Below are 14524 nucleotides of genomic sequence, written 5' to 3'. Positions count from 1 at the left end.
TGAAAGACAATATAATACAGTGATATAATATAGTGACATGATCTAAATTTCTCTTATAAGATATATGTTCAATGATATTAAAGTATTTTAGAGGTTGATAACATGTGATGGTGCATACTTAGATGTTTTATTGAGTGATTAACTTGTTAAACAGATTGTTTGTTTAAAGGAAGTTATTACAATGACAGAATGATTTCATAATGAATATTGAATGAGTACTGAATGATTACGAAAAGAAATGTTTGGAGAACAAGCTCCTTATAATATTACATACCAGTGTCCATCAAAAAAAAAAAAAAAAAAAAAAAGAAAGAAGGGAATTTGTTGCATAAAGAGATACGTGGTAATGATGAGCAGATGATTCCTCAGAGCTGCTCCAGGAAGATTATTTCTGCACAGAGAAAACCTAGTATGAGCATAATCGTATATATTATATAATTGAATTATCAAAGAGAATATTTATTTCTAATGAGGTACCTGACTAGAGCGTGTGCGGAGAGACTTGCAACACCCCTGAACATCGACCCGGAGTTTTTCGTGCTGTCGCTGGAGACGTTCGGTATTCTTCTCCATTTCTAGCATCTTTGGTCCCAAGTATTCTGCGTAAGATAACATCATCTTTTTCAGCTGAGTATTCTCCTGCTTCAAATCCACGTGTTTTCGTTTGTAGTATTTGAGCAGTCGCTGTAAGACCCCGATTTGGTTTCTTGAGACTTTCAGCTCAACATTTCTGGCACTCAAACGTTGTGCCATGTCAGAAACTGAAGCAGCACCTTGGATACTGAATGCCAATGAGTTATTAATAGCATCAGTATCCGACCTATCAGCTAAGAACGTTTGATCCCGTGGAATTACGAAACCTTTGGCCACTGCTACAGCAGTAGAATCATGGAGCATGACAGAATCGTGAATAGTGATAGGACGATTGTCAAAGACAAAAGTTGGCTGCCATACGTTAGGATATGCAGCAGGTTCATTAGGGTGTGAAATAGGTACGACGGGATGTATAGCAGGCACTTCAGGGGAAATACAGGCACCTCCGGTTGCACGTCAGGCATAACAATGGGTTGTGCTGCAGGAGCAACATTCAAATCGAGGTTGTTAACGGATGATGATGATACTCCCATATTTAGGAGAGTAAGGAAAAATAGTTGAGAATACGAAGAAATTGGGAGAGATGAAGTACTGAGAAGAGACTAAGCGTTAGGAACTGAAGAAATTTTGTGAAGTTTCTGGAAGCAGCAGACGAGTGGCTTTAAAGGAATTTTTCACTTCAGGTGAAATAAACAGTAAACAACAAAGCGTTAGGCGACCTCGGGCCGCGATGGAAATTTTGTCAAAAGATCCCGTGGAAGTAGGATCTTGTCTCTTGTCATAAATTCGACTGAGCTCATTTTTCAAACCCACTGTTCAATCAACGACTTCAAATACCATGCGTGGGCAACTGAATGAATTGTCATGCCAACGCGCACCACGCGCTCGTTCATTATCCAGAAACCCTTCCTATAAATTCACACCTCTTTCTCCATTGCAACACATGCCTTCTGATCATACCCCTTCGCCTGAAATCTTCTGTTAATAGCCTTCCATACAATGAAAGCTCGACTTTTCCTCCTAGTTGAGCGTATCCTCAAGAGAAAAATGCAGCCTCACGATTTGATTCACAAACCCAACTCCTTATACTCGCAGTAGTAAACCATTGAAGCAAGATTATCGTTGATCATGTCCTGATGAAGCAAGATTATCCTTGATCATGCTTCTCAGGCTAAATATCTCTCTTTCCTTCTCAGTCTTCGTAAATGACAGAAGAGAAAGAGCATCCGATGTGGGTATTTTGAAAGTCTCACATACATGCCATGTCCTGAAATGCTTTTCAAATCTTCATTTCTAGAAAGCAACAGGACTATCTTTCTCTCTTTTCTCTTCTTGACCTTGCAAGACCCAAGGGAGAGAAATTATAGCATGTGTACTTTGGAACTTCCAGCCTGGAAACTTACCCATATCCTACTTTGCTTGCTTATCAATTTCATCTCTAGAACGCAGCAAGCACAATATGTATTAGTCAAGAATGGATGAGAATCTTACATTTGATGTAATCGTGTATTTCGTTTGAGTTGAAATCATAATTACGAGTTTCTATTGTTGAGTTATGATTTATCAAGTAAAGATGTAGTACTGAAAGATTTTCGCTGATATTGTAGCATCAACACAAAAGTTGGGATGAGAAAATAGAAACGGTTGTGTATTTAGAATGAATCGAATTATGATGTCACTTCTGAGGTATATTCATGTAATGATGTTTGAATGTTGGTGCTATTTACTTTTACAGGTTTATGATGGTGAGAAGTTAATAATTATTAGAGCATCATATTAAAATTTCGTATGCATGATTTGGAATACTGAGATACTAAAGAGAATATAGGCAGGAATGATTTTTACATCTTTTTGATAAGATTGATTAAATTAGATCGAGAGAATTATTGCAGGCTTGAAATAAGGACTATGATGATTGGAGGTATGAACTATTGATCACATGATTTATTAATTTGATGTTTAAACCTTGATTGTAGACTGTTGATGAATAACTCGATTGTTGTTATTGAGGTTGGAAAGAAACAATGGAAAAGATTTTGAGGTAAGATTTTAGTGTGAATTGATGAATGATTGCAGAAATTGAGACTTTAGACTGTGAATAAGATTTACTCATAGAAGAAGGAGATGGAATTTAAATATGATAAAAGAGAGTAAGCTTTGATGAAGGATTGAAAGGAATATTATCTGAATCCCTCAACTTGAAGATTGGACGATAATATTATAGGTTTTAATTTCGAGGACGAATTTCTAATAAGGAGGGAAGATTGTAGTGTCCCAGAATTTTCAAAGCTATTTAAATAGATTATTTTGATAATGATGTTATTTTAATATCCATTGTAGCTAAGGATTTTAATTCTTGGGAAATTTATGAGAGTGGTAATTCGAGAATGGTAATTGGTGAAATAATAGGATAGTAAATGGTAGGTATAAGGATGGTAGAATAAGAAGGTAGAATAGTATAGGATAGGTAGAATAGTATAGGGTAGGTAGAATAGTATAGGGTTGGTGAAATAGTAAAATTAGGGTATAATTGTAAATTGAAGGTAGAATGAGGGTATAATTGTAAATTGAAGGTAGAATAGTATAGGGTTTGTGAAATAGTATAGGGTTGGTGAAATAGTAAAATGAGGGTATAATTGTAAATTGAAGATAGAATGAGGGTATAATTGTAAATTGAAGGTAGAATAGTATAGGGTTGGTGAAATAGTATAGGGTTGGTGAAATAGTATAGGGTTGGTGGAATAGTAAAATGAGGGTATAATTGTAAATTGACGGTAGAATAGTGTTTGATTTTCTCCTATAAATAGAGCTCTTCTCCTTCAGAATTTTCACAACTCATCTCCTCTCTCATCTCTTGCATATATTCTTCCTTCTTCCGCTTTTTACTCGGTCTTTCTTCTTTCTAAGAGTGTTTACTCAGAACAGAGAGAGAAAGGGCGAGACCAAGCGCTACAAGAAAGAAAGAACACAAGAGAGAGCGGACTTTAGAAATTAGTTTCAAAAGATATACTAGTGGTGTTAGTCATATTGGAGCAACTGGATTCCTTCATACCACTTTTAGCTTCAGTCTAGAGGTAAGTAAATTCACTACCCCTTTTAAAATTACTTCATGTCATGCTATTTATATATTCTTGTATCAAACTGTAAATGATTATTTTATTTACCTGTCATGGAGATATGTTGCATGCATGAAGGATTTCTAAAAGAATTATTTAGAAAGTTTATATTTCTTTAAATGCTTTTTTAAGCACAACAAGTTTATATTTGGAAAAGTTTCCATTTTAAGAAAAGAAAGTTGAGAAATGATGATGATTATAAGAAAGAAAAAAAGATGATAAACCCTCCTACATGTTGCCCTAAGATGCATCAAAAGAAGTACAAAGAAAAGTACAAGAGATGAGATAAATGTTTATGAAATGAGGCCACATGTATGGAGGAGAGTATTTTTGGCCCCAAGATAAGATAAGATGAGAGTTCGGTACCGATACTCGGATGGAGGCGAAACCACTGAAGGAGGCTATGCCAGAAGGTGGTATTCCATCAACTAGACCGTTGAGTGCACCAAGAAAGAGTTAATTGACGGTCGGGCATGGCTGGGGCCACAGTTCAGTGCCATGGTCACAAGGACCCGCAACCCTCGTGCACAGGGGTAATAGTGTACATGGGCCTTATTATGAGAAAATAATACTATATTTTCACGATGATATGCGATGATGATTTACAAAGATTATTTATAATGATGCATTATGATGATGATTTATAAAGATGATTTACAACGATGATCTATTACTAGATGTAATAGTATGTATATGTTACGGAAGATGCAACCGTACATACAGATATTATTATGGCTAGAATTATATTTATTTGCGAAAATGATTTTCAAAACTGAGAACAAGGAGTAAAACTATTTATGGTTGTGGATTTTACTTCCTGGGCCCCCTTTGGGCTCATTCAGTTTTATTTCTTGTTTTCAGGTAGAAAGGATGCTGGAATAGGAGGCCGGAATGGGGTGGGAATAATTATTAATTTTCAAAGTCTTTTCATATAAGTTATTGTAATGATATGATATTCCGCAACTAAAATCTAATGTTTTCTAATTTCGCTTGTAATAAAATCTCTTGAAAAAAAATGTTTTACGCATTTATTGTATCTTTTAAATCAAGTACTCTGATAGACCTTATAGATCTTTGCAAGAATTTTTGTTGAAAAAGAAGAAAAGTGGCAAACTCAGCCTTAACGGGCTGGGGGTGTTACAGTGAGACTTCATCTTCAACCTTGGTTGAAGGATTTAGCCTCTCATGATGACACAAAACATAATTAAATGTATTGATAACATGAAAACTAAAAAATTACAAAGGGAAATCATGTTCAGAGCTCAAAAAGGACAAAAATTCAAAGTTCAGGACTAAACGGCACCCCCTTGGTGCATTTACAAAAAAAAAAAAAAAAAAGGCGATATTTATAAAGTTAATTATGGTTTCAGTGCAGCCAGGTCGGACGAGTGCACTCGATGGCACTTGTGCATCAGGTCTCCTGCGGCGCAGTGCTTGGGCACTGATGGCTTGATGTTGAGCGCGAGTGCGCTCGATCGCAGGACATGTGCGCTCGAGCGAACTTCCAGAATTGCTATTTTTTCAAATTCCTTGCATCTTTCACATTAAGACCACAATTTTCCCTTAGCAACCTGCAAAACACTAAAAGACCACAACTAACACAAAACGTCAGACAATAATAAAGCTAAAGGCTTAACAAATCTAAATTAAGGGGCCCAAATATGCAATATTTGGCACTCAACAAATACCCCCAAACTTAAATTTTGCTAGTCCCTTAGCAAAACAAAATAAAAACAAAATCAAAGTATGAAACATAAGTCCACTATCGTGGGAGAGATGATTGCATTTAGCATATGCAACAAGCCTTTTAAACCCCTAGCCATCCTTAGTGGACGAGTGAAGTCTCGTGAGGGTTTAACAACAATGATACCCACAAACATTTTTAGCATTATATTATTGACAATCATGAACTTTCACACAAACACATGGTTCTCTCATCATGAGCATGTTTAACAAAATGAACACCACAATCACATCATCAGGACATCCAAACATCATTCAACTCATTGATAGAAATTTGAGACAATCACAAGTTCCAATAAGTGCAAAGTGAGACTAGCATACAATCATGAGGTTTCAATTTTTCTCAAAGTTTTGTGTACCTCAAAATTTATAGGAATTCACTCAAATGAAAACAACCAAGGCTTAAATCAAGATATGCAATATTTTTGTGTAGGTTGTACAATGTTTGGCTCCCTTAAGCTTTCTAATTGACCTATGTAGCGAGTGTTGGGCCAGTGACTCCCAAACCAGATGGTTTTAAGGCACTAGATGTAGAAACATCTCTAAGAGTTTAATTACTCAAGTCAAAAGGGCTACAAAGCCAAATTAACCAAACAATCATTCAAATTGAATTTCTCATCTTTTTACGCAAATGCTCAATGCTTAGTAAGGCAAGAGGTCCGGTTACTCAATGAGAAACTCAAAATGATTTTTTTTTTTTTTTTTAAACAAGGTTTCATCAACACTTCATCCTACAAATCGCAAGATACACCCTAATCAAGTCAAATCACGACCTCACAGACTATATGCTAGTGTGCTTGTGATGATAAACTCAGACATGTGAAGTTTCTCTAAACCAATCAAATGAGTCAAAGGACTTAGATTTCTAATGACATGATGTGTTCAATATGTTAAACAAACCAATGATAAGCAAACCTCAATTATGATGTAACTCATGCTCAATCAACAACATAGCAACTTTATATATATATATATATATATATATTTTAACAAAAATAACAAGAAAGAGACAAAAATGTCTACCTCACCCCCAAACTAAAATGACACATTATCCCCAATGTGGCCAGAAATACAATACCAAATGGGCGGCGCGAGTCGGGTGTAATGTAAGAGAACGCTCCCCCAAACTTGCATAGCAGACACATGTCCTGAAAACACAACAAAAACATAACAAGCAAAACCAAATCAAATGACAACAAAAAACTAAAAGTAACAAAGTGTCAAGCGCTAAGTTTACAGTCTTCAGCCAAACTTTCCACAACAGGTGCGTTACTTGATCCAAATGGCATGTGACAGTAGGCAAACGCACCAAAAGGAAATGTGAGGATGGTGTCCACTTGCTCGTCGGGATCCAAAGGAACTTGGTTGTAGCTGAAATAACCATCAAGCACACAGTAGTAGGGATGTCCAGCAAACTGTTCCACCAACTTATCAATGAACGGGGGAGGGAACTGATCTTTCCTTGTAATGGCCTTCAACTTGCTGTAATCAATACACCCTGGCCATCCTGTCTGAACATGAGTAGAGAACAACTCGTTATCCTTTTTCCTCCCCACGGTCACACTTGGTCACTTAGGCCACACATGAATGGGTCTAGCACATTTGCTCTCAAAAATTAACTTGAGAAGCTCAACTGCTAATGAATATGGGTTGGGGAATGATGCCTCAATGGTTTTCCCATTCTCCAGCTGCATCTTAGGAAAGGGATCCAAAATGGTTTCGGCTTGCTCAACTAATTCACCAAAGTCCAAATCAAATCCAAATTGAGCAAAACACTCTAACATAGGGTCCTCCACACTTGGCTCACTCACAACCTCAGCTGGCTCACGTAACCTGTCAAGGTCCATATCGTCTCCGCATTGGGCAAAACACTCCACCTCAGGATCCTCAATACTTGGCTCATACAAGGTCCAAGCTTGCTCAAGTAACCTATCAAGGTTAAGATCACCTCCTAATGTGCAAAACATTCTATCTCAGGATCCTCAATACTTAGCTCACACAAAATCCCAGCTTGCCCATGTAGCTTGTCTAAGTCCAGATCATCTTCATCTTGAGTAAAGCACTCCACCTCAGGGTCCTCCAAGCTTAACTCACTCATAGTCTCATCAGTTATCCCTTCAATTAGGCACACATTGTGGACCTCATCATAGTTAGGTTGCTGCTTATTGATGCCAAAGATGTTTAGCTCTACTGTCATATTCCCAAAATAAATTTTCATCACCCCAGTCCTATAGTTGATTAGGGCATTAGCCGTAGCTAAGAAAGGTCACCCTAGAATCACAGGGATTTGGCTCCCAACATTCGGAACTGGTTCCATGTCTATCACTATGAAGTCCACAAGGAAATAAAACTTGTCCACCTTGATCAATACATCCTCAACTATTCCCCTTGGTTTCCGTGGGCTTCAATTCTCCCAACCCCAATTGTAAGTAGACTGAATAGGGCAAGAGATTCACACTTGCTCCAAGATCCAATAGTGCCCTTTCAATCCCGTTGAGTCCTATCATGCAAGAAATGGTAGGACAAGCTTGCATTGAAGGATGAAGCTGACTTGCTCGATCATAAATGCTTTCATTGGGACATTTGTCTTTCTCTTGACAGTGACTAAATCCTTCAAGAACTTAGCATAAGAGGGCACTTGTTGGATGGAATCCAAAAAGGGGATGTTTATTTGAACTTGTTTGAATACCTCTAGAATTTCACCATACTGCACACTCTTCTTCAGGGCCTTCAATCTTTCCAGATAAGGAGCTTTTGGGACAAAGCTCCTAGGGGGGTCCTCAACAGTGGGTATGGCTTTAGAAGGCGCAGCATCTCTCCCCTCATTTTTGCCACTATCTTGCCCTTGCAGCACAGCAGGTTTCTCTTCTGGCGGAACCACTTGATTGTCCACTTGTCTCCCTGACTTAAGTGTGACAATGGATTGTACATATTCCTACCCGTGCGCAGAATCTGAAGAACTTCCAACCGCAAACTGCCCCTTAGGATTAGGCATAGGCAGACTCGAGAGCTTTCCCTTCTCTCTCTCACCCAAGTGATTTGCTATTTGTCCTATCTGACTCTCGAGCTTGGCAATAGCTTGGGTGTTTACTATGGTAGCACTACTCACTTCACTTATGGATTGGCATGTCATTTGCATGAACTCCTTGAGAGTTTGTGAGGTCTGAGATTCAAACTCCTTGAGCGTGTCCTCCAAAGATGAATGTGAAGATGACGTTGGCACTTGATTTGGGCCATGGAATGCAGGAGGTGGCGCTGGAAAAACCGAGCGACTTTGATTTTGAGCCTGTGGAAGAAATCCGGGAGGATATTGACTTTGAGCATGATGAGAGGCTCCTCCCTGATTCATCGGCTTGTTCTGCTTCCATGAGAGATTGGGGTGGTTCCTCCACCCTAGAGTATGGGTCTCTGAGTATGGCCCACTTGATTGCTTCCTATAATCATTGAAAGCATTCACTTGTTCCATCGAACACTCGGCATAGGCCGGTAGAGATGGACAATTCTGAACTGAGTGCAAAGGACTCGCATAGATGGAACAACTTTTAGCATTGAATGCATTGGCTGCATTGATGGGCTGGCTCACAGTGAGAGCGTCGACCTTTCGGGTGAGAGCATCTATCATTATCCTCAACTCTGTGTCTTCCTTAACCTCATAGATGCCTCCTTTCTTGGGAGCTCGACCGGAGGTATCCCAACAACTTGAAAAATCCCATTGTTGTGAAGTGTCGGACAACTTATCTAAAGCTTTGTATGCTTCATCTCATGTCAAACTCAAGAAAGCCCCCCCATTTATAGACTCGATCATGCTACGGTTGGATTGAGTCAATCCTTGGTAGAAAAATTGATTGAGCCTCCATTTCTCATATCCATGTGGAGGGAACTTTATTTGTAACTCCTTGAATCTCTCCCAACTCTCTGAAAATTTCTAATTCTCCCCCTGAATAAAAGAACTAGTTTCCTTTCGGCACTCATTGACTCTAGACATCAGGAAAAATTTATTGTTAAACTTGTTCAACAGGATTTCCCACGATGTGATGGATCTAGGCATGTTAGAATCCAACCATGCCTTGCCTCTATCGTGAAGGGAGAAAGGAAACAGTCTCAGATGGACAAACTCTTCAGAGAAGTTCTGGAATTTGAAAGTGGCACATATGTCACGGAATTTCTTCACATGACTATATGAATTTTCAGAATCCAGACCATGGAATGAAGGTAAGACTTGGATGACGTGAGGTTTAAGATCAAAATGGGTAGCATTGGTTGGTGGCAATACTATGCTTGAAGGAGCGTTTGTCGCAACGGTTGCGAACAAATCCCTACGGGATGTAGTGTAGTCCACATTCCAAGCTCTAGCTTGCTCCACATTCTCAGCTCTCGCATCCTCATTCTTAACCCTAGGCTGTGTTAAGTGCCAAAATATTCATATTTTAGCCCTTAAACTTATATGTGTTAATTCCTTAGTGTTGTTAGTTTATGATATTTTATTCCTTTTCTGTATTTTCTGTGTCTTTGTAGGCCTTTGGAAGAAAAGGAAGAAAACCTGGAAGATCGAGCTTAAAGAGTAAATTTGGGAAAAGCTGGAGGCTCTGGTAGTGCGATCAATCGCAGGTCCCTCACTACAAGCAAAAGGACCAGACGAGGCGCACACAAGGAGACTCGATCGTAGGCATGCGATCGAGCGCACACGGGTTATGATTGATCGCACCCGTGTACTAGAGAACAATGAGCTGTGGCCAGAATGCCCTTTCCTTCCATATTAGGGTTTTTCAAGTCCCACTTGTAATAGGACTAAACCCTATGGATTTTTTAGGTTTACTAGTGTAACAAGGACTTCAAAAGGCCTATAAATAGACCTCTTAGCTTCTAGGAAAAAGGTGGAGAAAGAGGCATAAGCTCTGGAAAGGAACTGAAGGCTAGATCAAGAGGAGTTTAGGTTTTTCTTCTCTTCCACCTTTTATTTTGTTCTGTAGTTTATATTTTAATTGGGGCTAGATTGAAGCTCTAATCATGTCTATTTATGATTTCAATATTGGCGCATTTGCTACAATTATATTTTGGTGTATTTAACTTTATTAATTCCTGTTTTCTTGAATTCGCCATATGTGTTTGCCTGATCAACATATGCATGTGTTATGAACTAGTTAATTAAATCAATTTGGATGATCGAGTCCTGGGTTTAATAAGAGTAACAAAAGAAATCCACACCGGGGTCTTAGCTTAATCAACATAGGGAACCGGGAGTAGACACCTATGCCCTAGGCCTCATGTGTTTGTCGATTTTTACAGTTTTATTCTTTTTTAAAGAACAACTTAGTAGACACTCATGCTAAATTCTTTAAGAAAGAAAAAAATTAGAGTAGACACCCATACCCTTAGGTTGGCAAACATTAAATATACTGGTATAATTGGCGCATTGGCATATTGTTATCATAATTAGTCTGATTAGTGTTGGATATCAAAACCCTAATTGTTTTTAGTTTTAGTTTTAGTTTATCTTTTATTTTATTTCTTTATTTTAAATTCAATCGTGACAATTGAATTTTATCTGTTCAATTAAATAGGAAATTACTTCTAAACATAATTTACCAATCCTCATGGGAATGATCTCGTGTTTGCCTGCTATACGACTGTTTGATCTTGTGCACTTGCGAGTAAAACGTACTAAATATTATCTATTAATTTAGGTAGTATTTAGCATAATAGGCTGCTCCACATTTTGGGGTATGTTATCTCCCATCTCAACAGTCTCTCTCAACTGGTGCTCTTTGATTTCTCCTAAGGGTTCTATCAATGTCGGGATCTAAGGGTATCAACTCTAGGATCAAGGATCTCCGACCAAGCATACACCAAACAAAAGCTCTAAAATAAACTAAGTAACTAGAAACGAAACAAATCACAAAATGAGAAAAAACAGAAAAGAGAACAAAACAGAGAACAATTATTCACAAAATAAATCAAAAATAATTAAAAAGAAAAACTTCCCACTTAGCTGTTGCTGGACTGCTGAAGCTGGCTGCTGAGGTGCGCTTGACCGCAAGTGAGGCACGATCGAATGCAAATGCGCGCAGGGTGTGTGTTTGTTGTGTGCATGAGCGTAACTGCAGCAACGTTGAGCGCAGGCGCACCGGCGCCTTGCTGCGATAGGCTCGAGTGTGCTCGAGCGCAGGTGATGTGCGCTCGAGCGTCTTGGCAGGGATTGGGCTCCTCTGATCTGCAAACTAGAAAAACAGTAACCAAACTTCTCTTTCTCTCTCTTTTTTTTTTTTTAGATCAAATTATAGAAAATAAAATAAAAATTAAAAAGAAATAAAATAAAATTGCAAAGAGGATAGAAAATAAAAATCTACCTAAACTAGTAGAAAAACAAAATCAATTTAACAAAAATAAATTTTCACAAAAACAAACAACTCCCTGGCAACGGTGCCAAAAACTTATTGTGAGTTTTAAAGTACTCACAAGCACACGAGTCGTTTGCAATATAGTGTGTGTAAGTGCGAGGTCGAATCTACAGTGAATTGCATTGTGAAAATCAATTTTTATTTAGACTAATTCTATTTTAACCTAGTTCCGAATTGTTTGTCATTTTGACGTGCAAAATATAAACTAAATTAAAACTGAAATTTAATCAAATGATAAAAAGGCAGTAAGGTATTCAGAATCTACCTCACCAAATTAAAGCATACATTTTCATGTTTTTGTTCATACGTCCGACAAGCAATTAAACCCTATTCATGTTTTCTTGTTTTTATAAAATTTACCTATTGAAACATTCAATGAATCCATCCGTATTTATGAAAACTATGCATTTCCAAATTAAATCAAAATCATCCAATGTATCCGTTAGATTAACGAAAAACAATGGATATCCAATTTAAATGAAAAGATACAATGTATCCATTGGATGAAACACAATGAAAATCCAACGTTTAATCAAACAAATAAATAAGCAATCAGTTAAAAGAGTTTAATCTAACAACTAGATTGAAATAGAACATATATAAATGTCGGAATTGTACGAACATACATGAAAACATAAAACTAATCAATGGTGAGGCTTCATCTTCAACCTTAGTTGAAGGATTTAGCCTCTCATGATTACACAAAACATAATTACATGTATTGATAACATGAAAACTAAAAACTTACAAAGGGAAATCAAGTTCAGAGCTCAAAAAGGGCAAAAGTTCGAAGTTCAGGACTAAACGGCGCCACCTTGGTGCGTTTACAATAAAAAATGTGATATTTATAGAGATAATTAGGGTGTCAGCACTGCCAAGTCGGATGAGTGCGCTCAATCGCACTTGTGCATTAGGTCTCTTGCGGTGCAGCTCTTGGGCGCTGCTGGCTTGATGTTGAGCGTGAGTGCGCTCGAGGGCACTTCCAGAATTGCTATTTTCTCAAATTCATTGCATCTTTCACATTAAGACTGCAGTTTTCCCTTAACAACTTGCAAAACACTAAAACACCACAACTAACACAAAACATCAGACACTAATAAAGCTAAAGGCTTAACAAATCTAAATTAAGGGGACAATATGCAATATTTGTCACTCAACAGGGTGCATTGCAAAAATTGAAACATTGGGGGTCGAATTGAAAATCTGCTCAAACTTTGGGGGGTAAAGTGTACTTTTTCCTAAAATATCATTAGCTTAATAGGCTTGTAAACATATCTTTCAATTATCACACGACACTATTTAATCACAATTAATTCCACTAAATAATTGTGACTGCTCTCGAATAATTATTTTTTATTTAATCAATCAATCCTCATGTTTTTCTTATTACATTTTTACCCTTCCAAGAAATCATTTTGTAGTTGAACCCAAATCTTTTACAACTGTTACTTTGTTCACTACCTCTTTCCTTGAGTCATTGATTTAAATTCAAGATTATCCTTATGTACCTTTGTGAGATTATATCTCACCGTGTACATAGACAAGTTTTCAGTGTAACTACTGAAAACACTCAGGCCTAAGCTTTTAGGATAATATTTCCCATTAAATCTAAAACAAGAAGAATATTCCTTATCTCTTCATTTTCTGACAAATAATTTGGCGGAAAATGCACTTTACCTCCCGAAGTTTGACCCAATTTTCAATTTGAACCATTCGTTACTTATTGCTGTCTAAGAATACAAAAAGTCCACCATGTGACACTCACGTGATTTTTTTGGGCTTATTCTCCCCAGATTGCCCCTCTTTTTTTCTAAAAATAAAATAAATAAATAAAAATTGGGAGTAGTCGTAGCCACCCCCTTTGGCCATTTGGGGGTGGCTGGCCACCTCTTTTGGCCGGATTGGGGTGGCGAGCCACCCCCACTTCCCATGGGGGTGGTTCGGCAACCCACGAGGGGCAAAATAGGGGTGGTTTCAACCACCCCAAGACCCATTGGCCACCCCCAAATGGCCGTATTGGGGGTGGCGAGCCACCCCCATGGGGCATGGGGGTGGTTTGGCCACCCCCAATGGGCCAAATGGGGGTGGCTGAAACCATCCCCAAGCCCATTGGGGGTGGTTCGGCCACCACCAAGGACCCTAATGGGGGTGGCCAAAACCACTCTCAATGGGTTGGGGGTCGTTTGCCACCCCAAATTGATTATTATTATTATTATTATTATTTCATATAAAAAAAAAAAAATAGGGGCAATATGAGAATTTCATATGGGTTGGGGGCAATCTAGGGAGAATAAGCCCAAAAAAATCACTTGAGTGTCAGGTGGTAGACTTTCCGTCTTCTCAGACGGCAATAAGTAACGGATGCTTTAAATTAAAATTTTTTGAAACTTTATGAGGGTACATTGCAAATTTTTAAACATTTGGATTCAAATTGAAAAAGAGGTCAAACTTCATGGGGTAAGTGCATTCTCCTCAATAATTTGGATTCCTTATTGAAGTTCATGTTCCCACAATATTAGATGTGATTACCAAATGTATTGAGCTCTGTTGACCACTGATAGGTCTCACTCTATGATATATCAAAGTAATCATCATTTCACATTTGAGTTCACTTACTTATTAGGATTTAGAGTAAATCTTTAACACATCGTGCACATACATCAATTGTGGTCG

The 14524-nt window shown here is 38.0% G+C and overlaps 2 protein-coding genes across 2 annotated transcripts in view; one reads left to right on the top strand and one right to left on the bottom strand.

Annotated features, from left to right (window-relative positions):
• Positions 1–14524, top strand: part of LOC132169924 (G-type lectin S-receptor-like serine/threonine-protein kinase RKS1) — a 44231-nt gene that overhangs the window by 3627 nt on the left and 26080 nt on the right. The gene's annotated exons all lie outside the window — the stretch shown is intronic.
• On the bottom strand, positions 323–963 carry LOC132171617 (uncharacterized). The gene is made up of 2 exons (XM_059582987.1): positions 478–963; positions 323–391 (listed from the first exon to the last, which is right to left on the bottom strand). The coding sequence occupies exons 1-2, from the start codon at positions 895–897 to the stop codon at positions 386–388; spliced, it is 426 nt and encodes a 141-aa protein (XP_059438970.1). The 5' UTR covers positions 898–963; the 3' UTR covers positions 323–385.

This window comes from Corylus avellana, chromosome ca2 (genome assembly GCF_901000735.1).
Source record: "Corylus avellana chromosome ca2, CavTom2PMs-1.0".
Taxonomy (NCBI): domain Eukaryota; kingdom Viridiplantae; phylum Streptophyta; class Magnoliopsida; order Fagales; family Betulaceae; genus Corylus; species Corylus avellana.
The sequence above is the reverse complement of the archived record's forward strand: the minus strand, read 5'-3'. Positions and strand labels throughout refer to the sequence as shown.